The following is a 25,708-nucleotide window of genomic DNA, read 5'->3' as shown; positions in this document are numbered from 1 at the left end:
CCTTGATATGTAATCCAGGTCCGAAATTTGTGGGTCACATTCAGCTTTGAATAAGGGTAGTAGAGATTTGAACCTAGGTCCTCAAGTTACACCTGTAATCCTAGTTCTGAGAAGGCTGAAACAGGAGGAAGTGCCTGGCATTCAAGGCCAGCCTAGGTTCTATAGTGACTCCTCAAAAAATCCAAAACAAATGTTGAACAAACACTGCTCCTAGGACTGTGAGTTAGCTCAGTTGGAAGAGTACTTGTCCAGCATGCACAAAACCCTGGGTTCAAGCCCCAGCACCACAGAAACAGGGCATGGTGATGTACTCTATAGCCCTAACACTTGGGAGGTGAAGGCAGGATCTCAAATTCATAGGAGACCATCTAAAATAAATAAATATAAATAAAAGTAAAAAAGCTCATTGTTTAATAAGAGCATTGGCTATTCTTCCAGAGGTCCTGAGTTCAATTCCCAGCAACCTCATGTTAGCTCACAACCATCTATAATGAGATCCGATACCCTCTTCTGGAATGCAGGCATATATACAGACAGAACATTCATACATAAAATACATAAAAAATATTTTTTAAAAAGCTTCAAATGTGACACAAAATCTTATGCTCATAAAGTAAAATGACATTGAGACATAACACAGGCAAGTTTCTTAGGTTGCTTCACCTCACTTATAACCTATACAATAGAAGACTTAATTAAAATGTATTTGATCTATGAGTTTTTACTGAGAACTGGTCTAAATATGAGGTTAAGCATGATTATTTCTTCCTGGTAATGGAGCTCAGGGGTGATGTTCCCGCTGCAGTCCGAGATATGATTCTGAAAGTTTGTGCCTTGTGAGCTGAAGCAAAGGCTAACACTACCAAGGCACTAATTGAAAGATGCCATTAATATACACTGGATGATTTTTCAAGTATATATTTAGGGCTGGAGAGATGGCTCAGTGGTTAAGAGCATTGCCTGCTCTTCCAAAGGTCCTGAGTTCAATTCCCGGCAACCACATGGTGGCTCACAACCATCTGTAATGGGGTCTGGTGCCCTCTTCTGGCCTGCAGGCATACACACAGACAGAATATTGTATACATAATAAATAAATAAATATTTTTTTTTAAAAAAGTATATATTGGGCTGGAGAGATGGCTCAGAGGTTAAGATCATTGTCTGCTCTTCCAAAGGTCCTGAGTTCAATTCCCAGCAACCACATGGTGGCTCACAACCATCTGTAATGGGGTCTGGTGCCCTCTTCTGGCCTGCAGACATACACATAGACAGAATATTGTATACATAATAAATAAATAAATATTTAAAAAAAAAGTATATATTTAATTCAGTACTACAATTGAATTAAAAACAAAAATATATTGGTGGCTCAAGACCATTTATTATCCTCATTTTTCAGAAGGTTTTGATGGCAAATTCTCTACAGCAAAATGATGTAAGAAATATGTCTAGAAGATAAAACTGGCTGGGGATGTAGCTCACATGACAGTGTTTGTCTAGTGTGTACCAGACCCAGAATTCGATGCCCAGTTCCATATAAACCAAATACATTGGCTCACACCTCCTATAATCTTTGCACTCCAGGGCTGGGCTCCTCCCTAAAACTACATAGCCAGATTAGGCTATGAGAACCTGTCTCCAAAAGAAGAGGAGGATGAGGAGGAAGGAACGAAGAATGTTAACACAAATCTAAGATGCTTTTAAAGAGATAAAAATTTTTAAATTTTTTTTATTAAAAACATCTTTTTCCTTTATTTTTTTTTTTTTTCGAGACAGGGTTTCTCTGTGGTTTTGGAGCCTGTCCTGGAACTAGCTCTTGTAGACCAGGCTGGTCTCGAACTCACAGAGATCCGCCTGCCTCTGCCTCCCAAGTGCTGGGATTACATCTTTTTCCTTTATATAATCAATTCTGATTATGGTTTCCCTACCCTCTATTCCTCCCAGTTTCTCCCTACCTCCCCTCTTGTCCCAATCCACTTTCTTTATGTACCTCTCTCATTAGAAAATACACAAGGGAGCTGTAGAGATGGCTCAGTGGTTTAAGAGTTCTTGTTGCTCTTGTAGACCCAGGTTCAGCTCCCAGCAACCATATCATGGCTCACAACCATCTGGGGAAAACACACACACACAAACACATGAAGCAAACAGGCTTCTAAGGATAATAATAAAACAAAAACGAAGACATTGGAATCGGACAAAAGGAGCAAACTCAAGGAGAGCAGTGCCAAGAGAAGGCACAGAAACAGACTCATTCACACACTCAGAATCCAATAAATTCTAAACTACCCAGGTGGTGGTGTCACATGCTTTTAGTTCCAGGACTCAGGAGGCACAGGCAAATTGGGTCTCTGAGTTCGAGGCCAGCCTGATCTACAGAGGAGTTCCAGGACAGCCAGGGTTACATAGAAAAACCCTGTCTTGGAAAACAAAAACAAAACAAAACACTAAACTTGGAACCATAATATATTTGCAAAGGACCTGGTACAGACCCAGTGCGCCTGCTTCAGTCTCTGCAAGTTCATATGAGCTTTGGTCATGTTGATTTAGACTCTAAATTTTAGAGAATCTTGATTTTTTGGGTGTTCTCTATCCTCTGACTCTTATACTCTTCCATCCTCCTCTTCCACAGGGTTCCCGGAGCCCTAAGAATGAGGGTCAAGGGGAACCTTAAGGGAAACATTCAATTTAGGCCTGAGTGTTCTAAGGTCGCTCATTCTCTGTGTAATATCTGGTTGTAGGTCTCTGTTATCCCTATCTGCTGCAGAAAGAAGCTTCTCCAATGCTGGATGAGTTAGACACTGATATATGAGTTTAACAGAATATTACTAACAGGACAATGTCTCCATTACAGGTGAGCAACCCTACCATGGTTGGCCCTGAGAAGTGTAACATAGCTGAATTGCAAGACAAAGATTAAAATAGCCTTTATGAATATGATAGAGGTTTCTAAAGAGGAAATGAATAAATCCCTTAAAGAAATCTATGAAAACACAAATAGTGGAGCAGAATTGATAAAAATAGTTCAAGATCTAAAAGTGGAAATAGAATCAATAATAATTAATTTAAAAAAATCTGAGGGAAATCTGGAAATGGAAAATTAAGGACCTTAAAAAAGAACCTTAGAGGCAAGCCTCACCAACAGAATAAATAACCTAAATCAGAAACACCAGATTTCAGATATATTTATTTGATTAAGCTGGATACTTTTATGTTAACAATTCAGCATCTTCTACAGCATTTATACATAACGGGACCACAGTGATCTATGGACACACAAGCACATAACCATGGCTCACCCATGACCGCTGCTGTGTTTCAGATCCACTCGGGCAACTCCAAAGGCACCATGAGAAAACAGGTGCTACATTTCTTCCACTGTCCCGCTTGGAATAGCAACTCAGAAAGTAACTGAAAGGGTTTATAATGCATCACTTAGAGTCCATACTAGAATTCACTCAATTTGAAAAATTGCCAGTTCTGTCATATAGGCCAACACACCAATAAGGTATTTATGACACAGAATCTGTAAAAGAAAAAAAAGAAAAAAATTTACAATTAAGATAGTATTATGACAAAGCAATTTGATATTGGTTTTTTTCTGTTTTATTTTTGCCATGGTTTTTGTTGATTTTACTTATTTAATCACATAGTTGTGTATGTAGGTATACGCATATGAATCCAAGTGCCAGAAGAGGCCAGAGGCACTGCTCTCCCAGAGCTGGATTTACAGGTAGTTGTGAACTGCCTGGCGTGGGTGCTGGGAACCAGACTCAGATCCTCTGCGAGAGCAATGCAGTTCTCCAACAGCCGAGCCTGGTTAAAACCAATTTTAAAAGGCCAGTTCTTCTGGAGCTAAGTTAAAGGTAGTTGTGACCTACCCAGTATGAGTACTAGGAACTAGACTCTCAGGTTCTCTGCAAGAACAGTACATGCTCCTTTAATCCCAGCACTCGGGAGGCAGAGGCAGGCGGATCTCTGGGAGTTTGAGGCCAGCCTGGTCTACAAGAGCTAGTTCCAGGACAGGCACCAAAGCTACAGAGAAACCCTGTCTCGAAAAACCAAACAAACAAACAAACAAAAGAACAGTACATGCTCCTAATCACTAAGCCATCTCTCCAGTTCGAATCTTAGTTTTTTTGAGACAGGGTGAGAAGTAGCCAGTGCCAGCTTTGCGCTCCCTTTGTTGCCAAGGACGACTTTGAACTACTGACCCTCCTGCCTCTACCGACAAATGCTAGAATTAGAAGCATACCCCACTATATTAAGTTCCTTTTGTTTTTAATCCTTAGCTCTTCTTATCAAAATTACTTCCAGCCTATTGTTTCATCTTGACCTCCAGTTTAAAAATGTGAGTTATTCAGTACTCAGTTCAAATAGTGACTCCTTTCTTTTTTATAAAAAATTGTTTGTTTTGTGCCTTTGTGGATGTGTGTGCATGCCACAGCACGTGTGGGAGTCAAACGCTAACTTCCAACATGTGGGGTCCAAGGACCAAAGTCAGCTCATCCTATCGGTTCTGCAGTAAACCTCCTCACCCACTGAGCCATGCCATGCCCACAATGCCAGCCCCATACATCCTTTTCTTTCTGCTCTATCTTGAATGTGTCACTTAAATTTATGCTGGCCTTGATTTCCTTGTTTTAAAATAAAACATAGAATACAGTGTAGTTCTAAAAATTAGAATTACTATCTACTAGGCACAGAAAGACAAATACGGCATGCTGTCATTCATGAGTAAAAGCTAAGAACATTGATCTTGATGAGTAGTGGTACACACCTATAATACCAGTACTTTTGAGGGGAGGCAGGAGGATTGGGAATTCAACATCATCTTCAGCTAATGAGTTCAAGGCTAGCCTGGGCTACATGAAAACTTTCCTCAAAACAAAACAAATCTCATAGAAGAAAATAGTGGTCACCAACAGCTAAGAGATGGAGTGGGGTTACATAATGTGTAGTAAACTACACCCAGTTAGGAGGAATTAGTTCTAATGCTTTTTAGCACAGTTGAGTAACTGTAGTCTATAATTTATTAACTCTTTCAAAGTAATTAGGATAAGATAGAGACAGGAGTGCTAATTACTATAACTCACTTTCTGTGCCATACCACGCAGATAGGTATGTACAAATACGACAGAAAGAGGGTATGGAGCTCAGTGGCTGAGTACTTGCCCAGTGCTCAAGATACTATGTTGAACTCCTACCATATACACACAAAAGGACAAATACACATCAAAAATGTAAAAGTAGAAAGAAAAGGTAGAATTAAACTCTGTTAAGAGTGTTAACAATGACAAAATAATAGCAAACAGTCCCTGGATGTATATAGAAACATGTATTTAAATATGTCTTAAGAGGGCTGAAGCGACAGCTTAGTGGCTAAGAGCACTGGCTGCTGTTCCAGAGGACCCAGATTCAATTTCCAGCACCCACATGACAACTCACGACCAAACTCCAGTTTCAGTGCATCCAAAGGTTTTGTCTTCTGTCCTCTATGGGCACGGCACACACATGGTGCATAGAGACATGCATGCAGGCAAAACACCCATGTACAGAAATAAAAATTTATACATATATATACACACACACATATCTTAGGAGCCAACTATTTGTTTCTTTATAGAACATAAAAACCGTTTCTCTGTGATTTCCTGTCTAATAGCAATTTTAAAAAAATCTAAAAGGCAAAGATGGCATTCTGTCACTGGCTATAATCTTATCCCACACATAAAATGTTGCTACTTTAATAATTATTTCAAAATCTGTCAATTTTGAAAATTTCAGTTGCTTGAGGGTAGTTCACATTATTCAGCTCTACAGTGCACAGTACACAGTGCCCTTCCTCTTTAAGACTGGCTTGAGGTGGTCAGGGGCATTGGGAGGTCATGTATAAAGCAGAAAATATGTCTATTGTCTTGAACTACTATGCAGTCAAGTGTATTTCCCCATGTAAAAATATAATCACCACACATATGGAAAACATGACAAGAAGGAATTTAATTAGATGTGTTCAAACTAACCTTTATTTTCCCATCAGTGTGTGCTGAAGCTACAGATGTCGAGACACGAACCAATCTTGTGGCTGATAAGTGAATTTTGAAATGTCTGTGGAAGTGTGAATAAAGGCAGTCCATAAATAAGTCGACTTCCTCCTGGGTAATCTCCCCAGGTGTTTTGTGGACACTGTCCCATAAAGCTTTTGCATCCTCTGGATGAATTGCATAAGAAATATCCAAGCTTTGAGGGCTACAGGGCACAGACCAAAAAAATTCAGTGGTAGCCGTGTAATGGTCCATTTCGCAAGCAGTCCACATGGCAGCCATCCAGGAAAGATTAAATGCACTGATTGCTAAAGGACTGAAGCAACAGTCAAAAGTCTTCTGAAACCAGCCTCCAATCAAGGATGTATTGGCCTCTGCTCCATTTGCAAGGAACAAGGGTAGACAGGTGAAGTCTTCGGAAGCAGTCTCCAGAAGACTATCTCCAAACACACAGCAGAACCAACCAGTCCACAGCACTTTACCCTCTCTGTGCTCACGTGATGACTGAGACTTTGAGAAAATCTACAAGGGAAAGTAAAACAAGTTCATTAAGTTCAAAAGACCATTTGCTCCTAAATTTTATCTTCTCAAAAATTAATGAGTATATTAAAAACAAGGCCAAGCGTGGTGGCACATGCTCATAATTCCAGGTTGAATCAGGAAGACAAGGAGTTCAAGGTCAGCCTTGGTTATAGAACAAGTTTGAAGCTGGCCTAGTCTATGGGATACTGTCCCAAATGAGAGAGAGAAAGAGAGAGAGAGAGAGAGAGAGAGAGAGAGAGAGAGAGAGAGAGAGAGAGAGAGAGAGAGAGAGAGAATAGACTTCCGATTAGAGGCTGCTCCACAGGAAGCTCATGTCTGTACTATAAACATAGGCTCTAGTGGGCAAAGTGCTTCTCTTTTATTGCTTAGTGGACACAAAGTCCCTACCAAATTGCCTTCTAAAAATATTTATGTTGTGCTCATAGATGAATAAATACTGCTGTCATCCTTGGTCAGAGAAGTTTCTTTTTGCTGTGGGCCACAGTTACCACAGACGCTTACAACTGGCCAGAGCTGAGAGCAAGTGGAGGTTAAATAGACCTGTATGACTCCTAACCCTTGGGGAATAGCACGCATGGGCGAGTAGGGCCCGAGGAAGAGGTGGAAGTGATATGGCATGCTGTCTTCTGGGCAAGACCTAGCACTGCACTCTTGAATTCTCAGCAGCTGGGATTACCTGCAGAAGACTGGGTTCATAAACATTCTGACTTGAAAGAGGGAAAAACTCACAAAGCCCCACTCACCCCTGAGGATATACAGGCAGTTAATGGTTTTCATTAGTGGAAAAGCCACTGGAGGTGCCGATGTGGCAATAAATAACCCTCAGCCATGTTGCTGTAAGCAGCTCTAACTAAACTCCTGGAAAGTAGAAGGGGAACAGTTGGAAAGAGGAGGGAGAACAGCAGGAGTGGGGGGGACACAGGGATAATGATCAAAATACATCATACACATGTATGAAACCCATTATTATAATAAGCAATTTACATATGCTAATAAAAACACATTTTTTAAAAAGAACACAAAACAAAGTGCTGGATTACATGTGTGAGTCACCATGTCCGACTCCTTTTTTAAAATACTGTCCTTTTTTAAATACTGTCTCTCTCCCCTAATATCTGTAATTAAATATGTACTAAAACTGATTCTTAATAAACTGCAACTTTGCTTCATTAAAAAAACTAAATTAAAGTAATAACAATAGTTGATACAAAACCACAAAGAGGAGCTTTTCTAATCATTATTAGGGCTTATCAAAATAATGACTTTTGGCCATATTTTTCTATACTACAGATAAAGTAGATGACAAGATCTTGCCAAAAGTCAAATTAAGAAATCCTTATAAGGTACATTCAGGTACAATATCTTGGGGAAAAAAAATAACAACTCGACTCTAGAAGGGCTACACAAGTTCCCCACACCAACAGCTTACATTTTGCCATTTCCCACAGCAGCTCTTTCCATCAGCTTAAACTGTTCATACAGTTCCCATCCACTGCATCGCCTTCTTCGTTACGGGCATGTAAGACAAATAAAACCTAATCTCTTTTCTATAGGAAAGGCCCTTCAGACACCTGCTGGTCCATAACACATACACGGTCAAATTCAAGGTCTCCACTGCCTTCAACCCATTCTTCCTAGGATATACCCTCACAAGACTCTTCTCTGGACTTCTTATACATAAGAGACATCTAAAAGTGAATATATTTATTTCAGAAAAGTTTACGCACAAGGCCCTAAGAAACAAACTCTATGGAAAAGTAAGTAATGTATACAAGGCTCTAGGTCAGAAAAAAAAAATCTGATTAGATCACCATCTTTGACCTAGATTGTACTATTAATATAACTAAGATTACAGACCTCTAGTTTTTAGTTGACAGCTTTAAAGAAAATGCCCAGGGCTGAAGAGATGGCTCAGCAGTGAAGAGCACTTGTTGCTCTTGCAGAAGACCAGGTTTGAGTGCCAGCACCCACATGGTGGTTCACAACCATCCATAATTTCAGTTCCAAGGGATTTGATAGCCTCTTCTGACCTCCAAGGGCACCAAGCACACATGTAGTCAGACATACATATAGGCAAAACACATATAAAATAAAATTAATAAATCTAATTAAAAAATTTAAGGCCTAAATCATTCATTTTTGCTATTATATGTAAAATGTAAATCTCCCCTCAACCATGATTAAGGCAGTAAATTTACTTCTACCAAATTTAAAGTTCTTTCATTTTGGTCCAATGCGCAAATTTGTTCAAGATAGTTTAAAAATCTTACTTTCCCAAAGATTCAAATTTCCCATTGTGAATTACATAGCAAACATACCTTCAAAACATTCATGATAGTTTTTGTTAAAGTACTAAACCAAGGCAGCATTTAAATCATTGCTCCATCATAGCTTTTGTTTTTCAAGACAGGGCTTTGTTGTAAAACATTTGTTTAATGATGTAAAAATGCATTCTTTTATGTTACATTTGTTTAATTCTGTAAAGCTGTGTTACTTTGGCTGTCTAAAATGCTTGACTGGTCTAATAAAGAGCTAAACGTCCAATAGCTAGGCAGGAGAGAGAAATAGGTGGGGCTGGCAGACAAAGAGAACAAATAAGAGGAGAGAGAGGGAAGAGGGAGGAACAAGAAAAGGAAAGGATGACGCTGGGAGCCAGCCACCCAGCCAGCCATGAGTAAGAGGGAAAGAGAGATATATAGAACAGAGAAAGGTAAAAACCCAGAGGTGAAAGGTAGATGGAATAAATTAAGCTGGCTAGAAACAAGCCAAGTTAAGGCCAGGCATTCATAAGTAAGTATAAATCTCTGTGTATTTACTTGGGAGTTGGGTGGTGGGCCTCCAAAGATAAAAATAACCTGGAACTTGCTCTGTAAACCAGGCTGGCCTTGAACTCAGAGATCCACCTGTCTCTACCTTCCAAGTGATGACCGCCTGACCCCAACATATTTCTTAATAAAGGATCATTTAGGGGGGCTGGAGAGATGGCTCAGAGGTTAAGAGCATTGTCTGCTCTTCCAAAGGTCCTGAGTTCAATTCCCAGCAACCACATGGTGGCTCACAGCTACCTATAATGAGATCTGGTGCCCTCTTCTGGCATGCAGGCACACATGGAAGGAATGTTGTATACATAATAAAAATAAATAAATCAAAAAAATAAAATTTAAAAAAAAATGAGATTTTGAAACCCATTGCTTTCTAAAGTTGCTGCAATTTTTTTTTGCATTGCATGAGGGTTCCAAGTTCTCTATACTTTCAGCCACATTTATTATTATTATTTTGCTTTGTTTTGCTTTGTTTTTGAGACTGGCTGGCTGTACTGGAAGCCACTGCATAGACCAGGATAGCCTCAAACTCAGAAACCTATCTGCTTGCCTCTGCCTCTCAAATGCTGAAACTGAAGGCATGCATCACCATGCCCAGCTGTATAATTTCGTTGTTTTTTTTTTTGGCAAAATCATTTCTTTATTGATATTAAGTAACTACATAAGTTTAATAATAACGTGGCATAGTTATCCTTAGCTATGGGCATCTATATCACTAATCTAATCTACAAATCTTACGGATGAAGAAGATACAAAAAAAAAACCAACTCAAGCTTTACAAAATAAAAAATAAGTGAGAAAAACCATTACAATGGAGAAATTTGGGTCTCTGTATGATAATATGCTAAACATTTTAAAAATGGAACGATTAAATGAGAGGATATATAATTTAGATGGGATTTATGTAATATCAATTGTAAACATCTGCTTTATCATTTTTGTCTTATTACTAATAGTTGGTTAATCTGAGTGCTAAAATACAGGCCTTAGGAAAAACAAATAAATCATAGAGATATTCAAATCCAGACAGAAGAATTTCATAGAGTCAGCACTGCATTATAAGAATAGAGAGGAACAGCCTAAGATTTTCAAACAACCAACCTTAATATATCCAGTAACCTTAAAGGAATTGCCAAATGGCAGAGGCTCTGTTACAGCTAACTGGACTCCTGTGCCAATGTTAGATTTAAGGAGATTCAAGGAAGCAATAGTTTCATATGGCAAGCATTCACCTTTTGTGAAACAAAAGTTAAACTCATGGTCAGTTTGTAATACAATTATCCCTAACAACTGGACAGACTTAGTTAAAGGTGTTTTACAGTCTGGTCCAAAATTATAATGGAGTGCCTGGTTCAGAGAAGAGGCTAAGATTATTGAACAATGGAGTAAAGCCAGAGGTAGGGAAATCTCCCAAGATTAAATTCTTGGAAGAGAATACTATGGAAAGGCAGGCTATATATGATAACCACATCCTGGTTTTAGGCTGCACAGCAGCTTTGAATGCTTGAGACAGAACTGGAGAAATAGGAAAGAAAATTGAGTCGTTTACTAAAGCTATAAGGGCCCAAAGGAAGCCTTTATGGATTTCTTACAAAGATTGACTTTAACAGTAAATTAAAGAGCATAATGCCTACTCTAAGAAACCATACTGCTATAGAATAGAATAGAGAATAGAATAGAGATAGAATAGAATAGAATACCTATAGAAAAGAGAACAAAAAATTCAGGAGATATCATAAAGCAAGTATTTCAGCAAATTTTTATAAATGAACAAAGACCAAAATTAAAAATATGAATAAATGTCATTGAAGGTCTGGCAGACACCAGTGCAGATGTAACAATAATTTCATCAGAATCTTGTTATCCAAATTCCAGATGTTCAGTTTTTAAGGGTTGGAACTTTATCTTAGGTACAGCAGAGCACAAGATGGGTTGAATGTATAGGGTCAGAAGAACAAAGAGGAGTTCCAGGACAAAGATACACAGAGAACCTGTCTCAAAAAGCCAAAAGTTAAAAGTAAAAATAAAAGAAATAGAGGTTAAAATAAAGCCGCGTAAAGATGAAAAATACACAGAGAATCTTGATACTGTATGTTATTATGCTCTCTTTAAATTGTTTGAATACTGAGAAAGAAGCAACAGCTGCTAAAGGATATTTGTTTATAAATGCTGCTGAATTAACCCAAGATTGATATAGATATGAATAATTTGCATTAGTATAGATTTGGCTTTATTGATAGAGATTTACGGTCAATTTTGTTATATGTATAAATGTTTCTGATGTAACTTTTACTTGATAACTGTTTTGTTATATGTAATTTTGCTATGTTAAGGTTAAAGCCTTCCTTTTTTTGTTTAAACAGAAAAAGGGGAAGTGATGTGGGAGTGTCATATATCAATCTGTTGATTTCATTGGCTAAGCAATAAAGAAACTGCTAGGCCCATTGGATAGGCCCACCCTTAGGTGGGTGGAGTAAACAGAACAGAACGCTGGGAGGAAGAGGAAGTGAGGTCAGACTCCAAAGCTCTCCTCTCCGGAGCAGACACCTCAGAGAGAGACGCCATGCTACCTGCTCCAGGGAAGACGCACACTATGAAGCTCCGACCCAGGATGGACTTAGGCTAGAATCTTCCCGGTAAGACCGGTGCTCACAGATTGTTAGAGATCGGTTGATTGGGATATCAGAATTAGCCAGTAAGGGCTAGAGCTAAGGGCCAAGCAGTGATTAAATGAATACAGTGTCCGTGTAATTATTTCGGGGCATAAGCTAGCCGGGCAGGCGGCTGGGCTGTTGGGGACGCAGCCCTGCCGCCCCTATTACTACACAAGATAGGTATTTTTTTAAATACCTTGACTTCAAAATTGAAGTCAAAAGATGTTACTTTATGGGGGCTAGGGAGATGGCTCAGAGGTTAAGAGCATTGCCTGCTCTTCCAAAGTTCCTGAGTTCAGTTCCCAGCAACCACATGGTGGCTCACAACCATCTGTAATGGGGTCTGGTGTCCTCTTCTGGCTTGCAGGCATACACACAGACAGAATATTGTATACATAATAAATAAATAAGATGTTACTTTGGAGAAGAGATTTTGCTTTTGTTTCCACAGGAAACAAGAGGCTTTGGATTCATTCTAAATTAAGAAAACTCAGGTTTGATCAAGTAAGACCACCTAAAAAATCTCCAGTAGGAACAGATGGTCCGGATGTCTGAGTTCTACATCTAAAACAGGTTCAAGATGCTGCCTGAGATGATCAAGCCTTACAGGATACTCCAGTCAGGACTTGATCATAATTCTAAATTTTCTTTAGGTCCACATAAGATTATGAATGCCCCCAACCAGCAGGAAGTAGCCTGGAATATTACACCCACATTCCCAAAAAATGGACTATGGATATTTTCCTTTGTTTAAAAAAAAAAGAGGGGGAACTGGTATGGGAAAATGTCTGTATTCTGTCAATCATATTTTAAATAAACGCTGATTGGCCAGGCAGGAAGTATAGGTGAGTCAACCAGACAGGAAGTAGAGGTGGGACAATGAGAACAGGAGAATTCTGGGAAGGAGGAAGCCCATTCCTCCCACTCCTGCCCAGACCACCAAAAAAGCAAGATGTGATCTGCCCCACTAAAAAAGGTACTGAGCCACGTGGCTAACATAGATAAGAAAAATGGGTTAATACACATTATAAGAGCTAATATGAAGCCTGAATTAATGGGCCAATCAGTTTTATAACTTATGTAGACTTCTGTGATTTTCTTTGGGACTTGCTGGCTGTGGGAAACAGGGCAGGACATAAACCCCAACAAGCAGGACCACATGTTATATATTAAAAGTGAAATCCAAAATCTCTGTCTCATGTCAGAAGAGTCACGTGATATAGAACAGAAGAAAAACAAAAATTTAAGGACTATTTTAGTGCTAGTAATCTCATAATCTTTTAGTTTTATATTGGCTCTTTAATAGCATTTCTTAAGGTATAAAATTTATAAGAGAGATATGTGTGTGTTATGTATATAAAACTTTTTGTCTTGCAGTGGTGGCGCACACCTTTAATCCCAGCATTTGGGAGGCAGAAGTAGGCGGATCTCTGTAAGTTCAAGGCCAGCCTGGTCTACAAGAGCTAGTTCCAAAGCTACAGAGAAACCCTATCTCAAAAAAAAAAAAAACCAACTTTTTTTGTCTTGATATTAATGGTCATATAGAGTACTAACTAATATTAGAAAAAAGGTTTTCTCTACCTTCCTGTACATGATTTCAGGTTTGTGTCTCTATCAGTTTCCTGCCGTGAATTATGAGCCTAACAGCAACCTTTGAAGTCTTCATAAGGAGGATGGGGGCCTATAACAACAATTCTTCCAGGAGTATGATAACACCACTAAACTAAAAAACAACTCCTACAGATTGGCTGTGGGCTACAATATGTTCAGGACAATTTTGAGGTGGCTAGCTGAGAAGATCCAGCCTTACAGACTACTCTATCATGACTTAAGATAAACCCTGCACTTTCCCATTACTCAGAGACGAAACAACAAATGATAAAGCTACCTCTCTCAGGACTTGACAATTAACCAAAAATTTTCTTTTCAGGATTCCCTAAAATTGCTGTCACCCCCAGACAGCAGAAAGTAAATTTAAGAATATGATGCCCACATTCCCAAGAGGTGCGGTGGATAGATTTTGGCCATTCAATGGCTTATGGATATTTGTCATTCTTTAGGGGAGCTGGTTACAAGTTGTTATTGATTATAGTCAGGAGGAAAGTTGAACAAAGGAAATTAGACTCAGAGTTCATGTTTCGAAAAGAAAAAAGGGAGATACAGATATGATAGGATAAAAAGGGAGAATCTACTTTGAAAATAGAGGCAATATAGATGTGATAAAAATAAAAAGGTAGTTTATTTAATCTACTATTAGAAAGAACTACTAGTTTTGTAGAACTCTAAAATAACTCTAAAGCCATTTCTGACAACTCTGAGGCCAATTTTGAGGCCTCTCAGCAGTAGTGCTCCGCTTCCTGGGGACCAAGGATCTAACAACTATACATGCACGTACTTAAATGTTGGAAACTTTCCATCATCTCCCTGAGTCCTTGTAAATGTTCTTCAAATAGAACTCAGTTATTGAATAGGGGCAAGATAACCCTTAGGTGTTGACTCAGTTCCTGGTGTTTTGACTCAGTCCCTTTTGACAAAGTGACCCTCAGACGTTTCCTCTTACCTCATCTGATCTGGCAACCACTCTCCAGCCAATTATTGGTAATAGCCCTTTTAAATAAGCCAATCATAATAGTTAAAGAACAACCTCCAGACACCGCCCTTCCTTTTGTGGCTTTTTGCTTTAAAAGTAGCCTGTACCAGCTATTTGGGTGTCTTTCTGGCTTCTTGAATGCTGAAAGACCCTGTCATGACAGAAGTAATAAAATCCTCATGCTTTTACATCAACTGTGGTATGAGATATGGTCTCTTGGGGCGACTCCTCCTGGTAGTTAGACTTCAGGGTCCAACAGTTTTAAATGTTTTACATTGGATTGGACTTTGTATATTGATACAAATTTGAGATTAATTTTGTTAGAGCATACTGTACATATGTTTCTCCTTTCATTCAAAGTATTGTACCTATATAACTCATTTAACAATGTAATGCAAATTTATAGTCCTTGAAAATTATATTATCAACTTGTTTAGGATAATAAGGAAATGCAAGTTAGTAGTTTATCATATAGTTAAACTTGCAGTCACATTAGGTATGTTTTCAAGGTGAAACAGATATATTTTAAATAGACAGGTCATCTTCAAACACTTCAGAGATCTATATAATAGGGCATTTAAGATGTCTTAATAACCTAGGTTCTTTTTTCTTTTTTCTTTTTATGATAATGAGACATGTCTGCTCCTGACAGCAGCAATCTACTTCAAAGATGATAGGCATTGAAGAAACTCCACATGGAGTTTGCTTTCCTTGTGGCAAAAGTAGGCCCCTGGACAAGAAAGTGTCCTTGCCTCAACTGTTGACATGTGCTGTCCTAATGAGACAAGCAGGAAACAAAAGAGAGTGACTGGCAAAACTTGCCCAGACAAAGCAGGATAGTCCTTCAAAAACCCTGCTTCACAGAAAAGTCTGTGAGATATTCTAGGTCTGTAGGCTGAAGATGGATGCCCCAATGTTGGAAGAATTTTTAGTGACTGTCCAGGCAACCAGCTGTGTCTGTCATTACTCACACTTTTTGGAAGTCGCTTGCATATACTTCCTGATTACTCAGTTAATATTATTTCCTTCTTGAGTCTCTGAGGTAATTGAAGACTAGATAGTTATAGTCATAGTTTTTATTGTTTATGAGACTCAGAAAAGAAATTCACTAAAGAAATGTAAAGTATATAAGGTGGAGAGATATCAAAAGCTAGTTTTGGATAGTAAAACAAGTTATGATAGAAATTAAATTAGGTACAAGACTTTGGGACTCACCAAGATAAGATAAATATGGAGTATTTTCTCTGAATTTGTCAAATGAAAATGGGCTAGACATTGTTGATATATTTATTGCCTGCATAAATTATAGTTATTGTAATAATATAATAATTATATTACAATAAACCTATTGCATATAGCTTTTCTTATATTAGTAATAGTCCTTTTTATTTTAGACAAAAAGGGGAAATAGAGTGATATTTAATTTATGTTTTATAAATAAAGCTTGCCTGAAGATCAGAGGGTAAAACTAAGCCAGTAGAGGCCAGGCAGTGGTGTCACACACCTTTAATCCCAAGATTTGGGAGACAGAAGCAGATGGCTGTCTGAGTTCAAGGCCACAATGAGCTATACAAGATCAATGTAGAAACAGATCCTGGTGGCGGTGGTTCACACCTTTAAACCCAGTACTATGGAGTCACATACCTTTAATCCCATCACTAGAGAGGAATATAAGGCAGGATGAGACAGAAACTTGCTGTTTTTCAGTCTGAGGATTTGTTAGAGGTAAGAGCTCTCTAGTGGCTTGGCTGCTTTGCTTTTCTAATCTTCAGGTTGAACGCCAATATCTGTGTCTGGGTTTTTTATTATTCTTGCTACATTTAATTTCCATTTTCAAAGGTTAAGATTAGTTCATCTGAGCTGGGCATAGTCACACAAACTTTTAGTCCCAGAAATTAGAAGGCAGAGACAGTCAGATCTCTGTGAGTTCCAGGCCAGCCAGTGCTAGACAGGAAGACCTTGCGGGGGAGGCAAATGTGGCAGGGTATGGCAGGACACACTTTTAATTTTGAACTCAAGAGGATCTCTGAGTTCCAGAATCTTCTGGTCAATACAGAAAGTTCTAAGTCAGCAAATCCAGGGCTATATAGTGAGACTCTGTCTCAAAAACAAAATCAAATCTCTTAACTAATCAAAAGGTAGGTTTTCCTGCACAATTTACAGGAAGAGATATGAAGCACTGTATTTCTGAGAGTCACATGGCATCACGTACCATATGAGATGATATAATGCACATGATTTTATTAAATTTTTTCTTCTAGGAACTAAAACCTAAAAAAAAAGATCCAATGAATAATAGTGTGTTAGTTTTCAGTCACCTTGATATAGCTATAGCTGTAGTGGCATTTCACTTGTATTTTAATAAATAAAACTTGCCTAAGTATCACAGAAAAATAAAACAGCCACACTGGTCAGCCTTATAGACCAGGCAGCAATAACACACACCTTTAATCCCAGTAGCCACACTTGCTCACCATAGAGACCAGGTGGCAGTTGTGCACACCTTTAATCCCAGTCCTAGAGAGGAATATAAAATGGAAAGAGACAGCTCTCAGCCTCAGTCTCATTCTGAGGTTTCCTGGAGGCAGGATGGCTATTTTCCACTGTGGCAGTGTTAAGAGCCAGTGGCTAGCTGTTTTGCTTTTTGGACCTTCTTTCTCTGAGTTTTTATTAATCGTGCTTCATACAGCCATCTGGGAAAAGGGAACATCAATCGAGGCATTTCTACACCAGCCTGGCCTTGTAGACAAGTCTCTGGGGCATTTCTTTTTATTTTTAATTTATTTATTTATTAAGGATTTCTGCCTCCTCCCCGCCACCACCTCCCATTTCCCTCCCCCTCCCCCAATCAAGTCCCCCTCCCTCATCAGCTCGAAGAGCAATCAGGGTTCCCTGACCTGTGGGAAGTCCAAGGACCGCCCACCTCTATCCAGGTCTCCTAAGGTGAGCATCCAAACTACCTAGGCTCCCCCAAAGCCAGTACGTGCAGTAGGATCAAAAACCCACTGCCATTGTTCTTGAGTTCTCAGTATTCCTCATTGTCCGCTATGTTCAGCTAGTCTGGATTTATCCCATGCTTTGTCAGACCCAGGCCAGCTGGCCTTGGTGAGTTCCCGATAGAACATCCCCATTGTCTCAGTGTATGGGTGCACCCCTCGCGGTCCTGAGTTCCTTGCTCGTGCTCTCTCTCCTGCTCCTGATTTGGACCTTGAGATTTCTGTCCGGTGCTCCAATGTGGGTCTCTGTCTCTGTCTCCTTTCATCGCATGATGAAGGTTAATATTCAGGAGGATGCCTATGTGTTTGTCTTTGGATTCACCTTCTTATTTAGCTTCTCTAGGAACATGAATTATAAGCTCAATGTCCTTTGTTTATGACTAGAAACCAAATATGAGTGAGTACATCCCATGATGTTCCTCTTTTTGGGTCTGGCTTACCTCACTCAGGATAGTGTTTTCTATTTCCATCCATTTGTATGCAAAATTCAAGAAGTCCTTGTTTTTTACTGCTAAGTAATACTCTAATATGTATATATTCTATACTTTCTTCATCCATTCTTCCATTGAAGGGCATCTAGGTTGTTTCTAGGTTCTGGCTATTACAAACAATGCTGCTATGAACATAGTTGAGCATATACTTTTGTTGTATGATAGGGCCTCTCTTGGGTATATTCCCAAGAGTGGTATTGCTGGATCCAGGGGTAGGTTGATCCCGAATTTCCTGAGAAACCGCCACACTGCTTTCCAGAGTGGTTGCACAAGTTTGCATTCCCACCAGCAATGGATGAGTGTACCCCTTTCTCCACAACCTCTCCAGCAAAGGCTATCATTGGTGTTTTTGATTTTAGCCATTCTGACAGGTGTAAGATGGCATTTCTTGATTAATGATTGATAAGGGATTGTGCGCAGATGGGCCTGGATTGTGTAAGAAAGCAAACTGAAAAGGCCGTAAGGAGAATGCTAGTAAGCAGTGTTCCTTCTGGTCTCTGCTTGAATTCCTGCCTGGGCTTTTCTCACAAACTGTATGTACTGGAAGGGTATGCCAATTTATAAATTCTTTCCTCTCCAAATGCTTTTGGTCAGTGTTTTATCTCAACGGAAAAGAAGTAGAAGCCAGGTGGTGGTGGCACACACCTTTAATCCCAGCTCTCTGGAGGCAGAGGCAAGTGGATCTCTATGAGTCCGAAGCCAGCCTGGTCTACAGAGCAAGTTCAAGGATAGACAGGAAGAAACCCTGTTTTGAAAAACAAACAAACAGAGGAAAGAAAGAAAAGAACTAGAACATTCATTTCTATATCTACAAAAATGTAGAATTCCTAATTATGAGTAATTATCTACAGCCAAAACACAAAGTATGGACAGTTAGATCCCAATTTTAAGATTATACTGATCCAGATAAACAAATAGATGTATACTAAAATGTTAAATTATTATTTTTAAAAAGGTATTCTTGTGTGTATGTGAATGCATGACTCAAGGGTGTGTGTGCCAGAACGGAATGTAAGATCAGAGGACACTTTTGTGGAAACCGTTCTCTCCTTCCACCTTTGGTTCCAGGTATGGAACTCAGACCTCCAGCCTTGCCCATGTGCCTTGACTTGCTGAGCCATCTTGCGAGCACAAGTTTCTTAAGCTTCCTTTATACCGCTGTGTGTTTTCTAAAGTCAACATCACATTCCACCCACAAAAAAATTTCCTACACATGTAGGAAACAAATTATGTTAGCTATATTTAATTATTATAATATAAAATTAAATTAAAAAAAAGACAAAATAAAACAAAATACAAGAATTGGACCAGCAAGATGGCTTAGCAAATTAAGGCACTTGGTGCCACAACTAACAACCTGAGTTTTATCCCCAGGATACCACAAATTAGAAAGAGCCAATTCCAGTAAGTTCTCCAAATTCCACAAGCACACAGTGGCACACAATCACGTATATATACACATGAAATTAAATAAATACATAAATGTAATAAAAAAAAACTTTTTATATCTCAACCTTAGGAGTTAAAAATAACAAAAAACAGAGAAGCAATAAGAAAACACTATAATTTCCATTACAAACCAACAAAAGACAGATTTTTTTTTTCCCCTCTGTGAAGCAAATGCTACATACATATTACTATACCTGCACAAGAAATGCTTCGGGGTCCCTTTGTGTTCCTTTTACTCCAAGTAGAGTCGAGAAAATCACTTTGATGTTGAAGTCTTCTCCCACTTCCACAGCAAGTCCTTTTTGCTTTTCAGCAGCAATAAATGCACTTAGAAGTCTAGAATATTCTTTGAGGTTAGTGTAGGAGAATTTATACAGAGGAGTTAAACTATATACAGTCCATTGTTTGTGAAGGAGAAATGCCACCTTCTCAGGATCGATTTCTTCCTAAAACAACAAAAAAATTAAGATAAAAGTATTAAAAAGTAAAAACATGGATAAAAATTTAATCATAGCAATTTATATATTTAATATAAATTTACTACTTGATACATGATTCTGTGGTCCTAAGATTAATCTCAAATGGAGCTTGCAGGACTTTATAGGTCATCAAATGGTCCTCTGCCTTTGCCTCCCTTTCTGTATGGAAAACTCTTCCCTGAATGTTCTTACAAGACAGTTCTCCATTTCATTCAGATCTGTCCTTAGTTCCTGTCTAGGAAGCCACTCTAAAGTAAATGTATCAGGCCAAGTCTGTCACTATCTCCTAAGCCTTTCACTTTTATTCATAGCACTTACTATGATCTGGCTTTTGACACACTGCGTACGTGCATGCACGCGTGTGCGTGTGTTATTTTTCTTGTCTCCCTTTCCAATCAGAGTACAAGCTTGTTGGGGACAGGGTTTTATCTATTCTATTGACTCTAGATGGTTGGATATAAATGAATGGCATTTCACAGGATTTGAATAACTATGTCACAGATGAACACTTATGTTCTACTACACAGATATCTTGAAAACAGTGGTGCTGTCACTTAATGGCATAGTGCTTACCTAGCACATTCACGCCCTGAGCTTCCACCAGACACCAAAAATAGTTCTGAAGGATCTAGTTTGATTAGTCTTGAGTAATTTTTTTTTTTTGATTTTTTGAGACAAGGTTTCTCTGTAGCTTTTGGTTCCTGTCCTGGAACTAGCTCTTGTAGACCAGGCTGGCCTTGAACTCACAGAGATCCGCCTGCCTCTGCCTCCTGAGTGCTGGGATTAAAGGCGTGCACCACCACCGCCAGACAGTCTTGAGTAATTTAAAGAATTATTTGACAGCAAGTTCACTTTCTGCAACAAAGTCTAATTCAGTATAATATATACAACAACACTTGGAAATACATTTGTCTATTCTCTATTAGAACCACAAGTGCCATCAAAAACAAAATAAACCAGTGCACACTATGAAGTCAGTGTGGAGGTTCTGTAAAATACTAAAAGATGACTCAGCTAACCACTCTTGGGTATGTATCCACAGGACTCTGAATAACACACCAGAAAGATACATGCTCAATTTATGAGCATATTACGTAAAAAAATGTGTTAGACCAGGCTTGCTTTTAATTCTAGCACTCAGGAGGCAGAGACGTGAATCTCTGGGAGTTTGAGGCCAGCCTAGTCTACATAGTGAGTTCCAGGGCAGCCAAGGCAAAGGGGAGAAAAAAAAAATGTGCTATAAATACAGAATGAAAATTTTTTAAGCTGTAAAGAAAAATGAAGTCATGACATTTGCAAGAAAATGGACAGAATGCAAGATTGTTATGTTAGGCAAAGTAAGCCAGACTTGGAAAGACAAGTACCTCATCTTTTCTCTAATATTCAGAATTTAGGGGGGGGGGGTGTCTGTAGTCATGGAAATAGAAAAGGGACCATGAGAGGGAAGGAAGAGCTAATAAGGGTAGGGATAATAAGATAAGACAACACACATAAAGGAGAATTATTTGGGAGGAGGAATAAGATCAGACGGGGCGGGGGGGGGGGGGGGCCGCGCGAAGATAGATAACTATGAAGTATAACATATATATGAGCATTCCTCAGGGAAATCAGCCAGTTTGTATGCTCACTTAAAAAAATTCATTTAAAACATAAATGTGTGCTAGGCATGGTGGTATACAACTGTAACCCAAGGTCTTCTGGGGCAGACAGAAAGATCAACCACAAGTTCAAAGCCAAACTGGCCCAGTTTACACAGTGAGTTATAAGCTAACATTCTGTTTCAAAGAAATAAAAACAAAAGTAAACAAATGGAAAACAAACAAACAGAAAACCCCAAGGAGGGTATAAAAGTATTGACAGTCTCAGAGCTCCTAGCTCCCTCCTGAGGAACTTCTTCAGTCCACACTTTCTGACATGGTCTCACAGCTCCAGCTATCTTTTAGAACAAAAGGGCATGTGTGTGGGTGGGTGGGTGTGGTTTGAGAACAATGTTTGTCATAGTTACAGCATTCATTGAAATAGTTACATACTTTTTCTTATTAAATAGATGGGAAAATTATAAAAAAGCACTAGACATTTCTATCTTTATATAAAATATCTCAGAGGGGTTGGAGAAATGGCAGAAGAGCTGGGTTTGGTTGTCAGCACCCACATGGTGGTCATGATCATGAGTCACTCCAGTTCTAGGAGCCCAGTGCCCTCTTCTCACTTACTCAGGCAAAACAATATAGTCATATAGGTGTACACAGGTAATCTCAGCTCACAAGTGGAAGGAAGGAAGGAAGGAAGGAAGGAAGGAAGGAAGGAAGGAAGGAAGGAAGGAAGGAAGGAAGGAAGGAAGGATAAAGTCTCTCAGGCTAAGGATATAGTTCAGGGGTAGAACTAAGCTTAACATACACAAGGCTCTGCATTAAAACCCCATTAGCCCCACATTAAACTCCCAAAAAACTTTCTGGCTGAGAACTATTACTTTCAGTACCAGCACTAAAAATTTCTCATCAAAATGTCATAAGAAGCAAAGCTTGACTCCTAACCCAAAAGGCACTAGACACACACCATGGGCAAGAGGAGACGGCTACATTGAAGGTACCAAAGAATCAAAGATCCAATGAACCTATCAAAAATGCTAGACAAGAATATAAACTTTAAACATTGGGAAACATAAGAAATACAAAAATGAGGAACATTGCAGTCAAACAAAGGAAAGTATGAGTCTGTATTCTTCAAAAATGACAATGTCATAGAAGAAAAATATTGAGGAAATGAAATGGATTAATGGAGATTAGGAGAAACAAAAGCTACTGTGGTTAAAATATGAAATTATTTCCTGAACTGCTCCTCATTACCTGTCAGCTAGAAATCGGTATGTAAATGGATATACCCTTATTCATATATTTTCAACCACTGACAGTCCCAAAGGCAAACAAACCATACCTGCAACTGTGAACACTGGGGTAATTTTCTCCGAGGTGGACTGGGAAAAAATGAACTCTGCCTCCTGACTGATTCCAGCCGCTTCTGCAGAGGGGTGGCATCTATAAAATAGTCTTTCAGATTTGAGGTCCTTCGTCTAGAAGTTGGTTCAGGTGAATTATAAGAATCCATAGTCTGCAATAAGAAAAAAAAGTAACTCTAGAATTCTAAGCACTAAAATAATTCCTGCACATTGCTCTACAGGAACGTCCGACTCTGTTTCCTTCCCACTCCCACCTTTTCCACAACAACCTCTTAGTTCCTGCCTGAGTCACTGCTCTCTTGCTGTGACGAGAAATACCAAAACAAGAACTTTACAGTACAAGCTCTAGAGTAAGTCAATTACATGATCTATGTTGGCCAAGGAAAGCTGCAAGACCACCATCAACAAGGGGCACAGCAGGGGCTCCATGATGACCCTGGAGCTGCCTCTAAATCGGCCGGCCCAGTTCAAAAGGAGAGAGAAGACATGAGGTGAGTTTTGTGTGAGCAAATGGAAAGACAGAACACTTATGACAACTGGCACAGTGCGGGGATAGCTCTCTTCCAGGGCCCTTGGAAGTTGGAAGACCCAAGGGAGCAAAGGCTAGTCCTAAGAGAAAAGCCAGCCACCTCACAGTTGTCTCCTCCCCTTTCCTGAAGGAGGCTGCAAAGCAACAGCAACCGAATGTCCAGGCACTAGACTGGCCCCAGATCAACGAAGAAAGAGAAAACCATGTTTCCAAGCTGGAGCTCTGCTAAATCCTGCTGGCTTTGCCACTTAACACCCTCAGCAGCCAGAAAGAGGTGAATTTGCTAGTCAAAAAACTGGAGGGTATCTTTAGAGCCACAACCCCAAACCAGCAAGACCCTGTAGCCAAAACTTGACTTGCAGAGGAAATACTTCAACTGTTGCTTTCCAAACCTGCCTGTGTGAGGGATTTCCTTTCTTACCAACCCTCCTTCAGTCAGAAACATAACAAAACTGAGCCAGACAGGGTATAGAGTCAAGATGGTGCAACTGTCAATGGACCTGTTGATGGATGAACTGAGACTAGAATCGTTCTCATAAGCATGGTCTGGAAAGCAAGATGACCTGCACAGGTACCTCAGGGGGCATGGCCATTTCTTATTCCACATGAGTGGTATACCACAGTGGAGGATGGTGGCAACATTCTCTGGGGAGGGTAAACTACCTAGAAGAGCCAGCTGTCTATATTAGGGGAACAGTAACCTCGTCTTCAATTCCTTCTCCATTTGCTTTGGCCCCTTCGCTTTACCTGGATTCTCAAAACTCCAGGGCTGGCGAGATGGCTCAGCTAGCAAAGGAACTTGCAGCCAAGTGAGATAACCTGAGTTCAATTCCTGAAACCCAAACAGTAGGCGAGAATTGACTTCTGCAAGTTTCCTCTGACACCATACCCATGCCAAAGCACATGTGAACACACATGTACAATGTTTAAGAAATAAAAACCACCACAGATAGGGAAGCGGCATTTAAACAGGCATTTTTCATTTTGCCATAGACATAAAGTATTTCCATGATGTGACCTTGGCCACATTCCTGGGTAAGTCTCCTGGTGTGAACTTCAGTTAGGTTTAGGTTACAGAATTTTTCTATGGAGTGTGCTATTTGGGACAATAATTGCTAAGCATTCATTATTTTCCAAGTTTGTTTGTAACCACTTAACAAATATCAAGCCTTTAACGACTATTCAATTCCTTTTGTTTTGGGAGTGTTTTGTTTATAATGACTGTGTTGCTTAGGTTAGCCTAGAACTCACAACAATTCTCTTGCCTCAGCCTCCTTTATGCTGGGACATATCTGGTACTAGCCTTGCATTTACTCTTCAAATGACCCATTATGTAAAGCTACTGTGTTGCCAGTTGACAGAAGGGGAGGGTCCGAAATCATTCCCAAGTCTTAACCCTCTCAGCAGTTCTTTAGTATCCACAGAACATCTCTCGCCAAAACTTCTCTTGTGGCTAGTTCATGAAAAAAGGGCCCTTGAGATAATCACTGTAATACTGCCACAACTGTCAATCGGCTGTTCCAATACCAACGCTCACGTTAACGCCTCTGGGCTCCCATCTAAACACACAAAAGCATTGCAAAGACAATGACCACACAACAGAGCTCAAGGCAGTACATAGCCAATCCAGGACCCACCCAAAACATCTTACCAAAAATATGTCGTGATGACGTTGTCATCCATTCCGGATTCACGAATCATTCTTCAAGTCTGGCTCCAAGACTACGACGAGAGGAAATTTTGATTTCTTTTGTTTTTGTTGGGGAAAAAAAAAAAAGAAAGCGGCCAAAATGACTGCCCAGAGAGAACCGAAGCAATCCCTGGTGACTTCAGAAGGGACATCAAGGCCAGCGAGGGAACCTGGACTCCCTCAGACGCGGGTAACACCTCCGACGTCACCTTGGGAGAGACAGTTCCGCTTCCCTAGCGGGCGGGCTCTGCGACCCTCACTCCTCGGGAGCTAGCGTCTGCCCACGAAAGACAGGCGTCCCCGCAGCCCCCTCTGGGAAGCTCTCCTGTGATCGAAAGTAGACTTGAAACCTCCCTTCGCGAGCGAAGACGCAGCCCCGCGAACTCCAAGCCCTCCAGTTTAAAATTATTTCCCGACATGCTCTGCGGCCGACGCATACAGCCTCTCCTTTGGCCCGCCGATTTCACG

General features: G+C 39.7%; 1 protein-coding gene across 1 annotated transcript; it reads right to left on the bottom strand.

Moving 5' to 3' along the window:
• Positions 1 to 3,166: 3,166 nt before the first annotated feature.
• On the bottom strand, positions 3,167 to 25,664 carry Cenpl (centromere protein L). Its single transcript, XM_075988391.1, has 5 exons — positions 25,202 to 25,664; positions 23,000 to 23,173; positions 19,781 to 20,032; positions 6,021 to 6,563; positions 3,167 to 3,523 (listed from the first exon to the last, which is right to left on the bottom strand). The coding sequence occupies exons 2-5, from the start codon at positions 23,168 to 23,170 to the stop codon at positions 3,452 to 3,454; spliced, it is 1,038 nt and encodes a 345-aa protein (XP_075844506.1). The 5' UTR covers positions 23,171 to 23,173; positions 25,202 to 25,664; the 3' UTR covers positions 3,167 to 3,451.
• Between the last annotated feature and the right edge of the window lie 44 nt (positions 25,665 to 25,708).

Source organism: Microtus pennsylvanicus, chromosome 10 (genome assembly GCF_037038515.1).
Source record: "Microtus pennsylvanicus isolate mMicPen1 chromosome 10, mMicPen1.hap1, whole genome shotgun sequence".
In the NCBI taxonomy this organism is placed as follows: domain Eukaryota; kingdom Metazoa; phylum Chordata; class Mammalia; order Rodentia; family Cricetidae; genus Microtus; species Microtus pennsylvanicus.
Note: the sequence above shows the minus strand (reverse complement) of the source record. Positions and strands in the feature narration are given on the sequence as shown.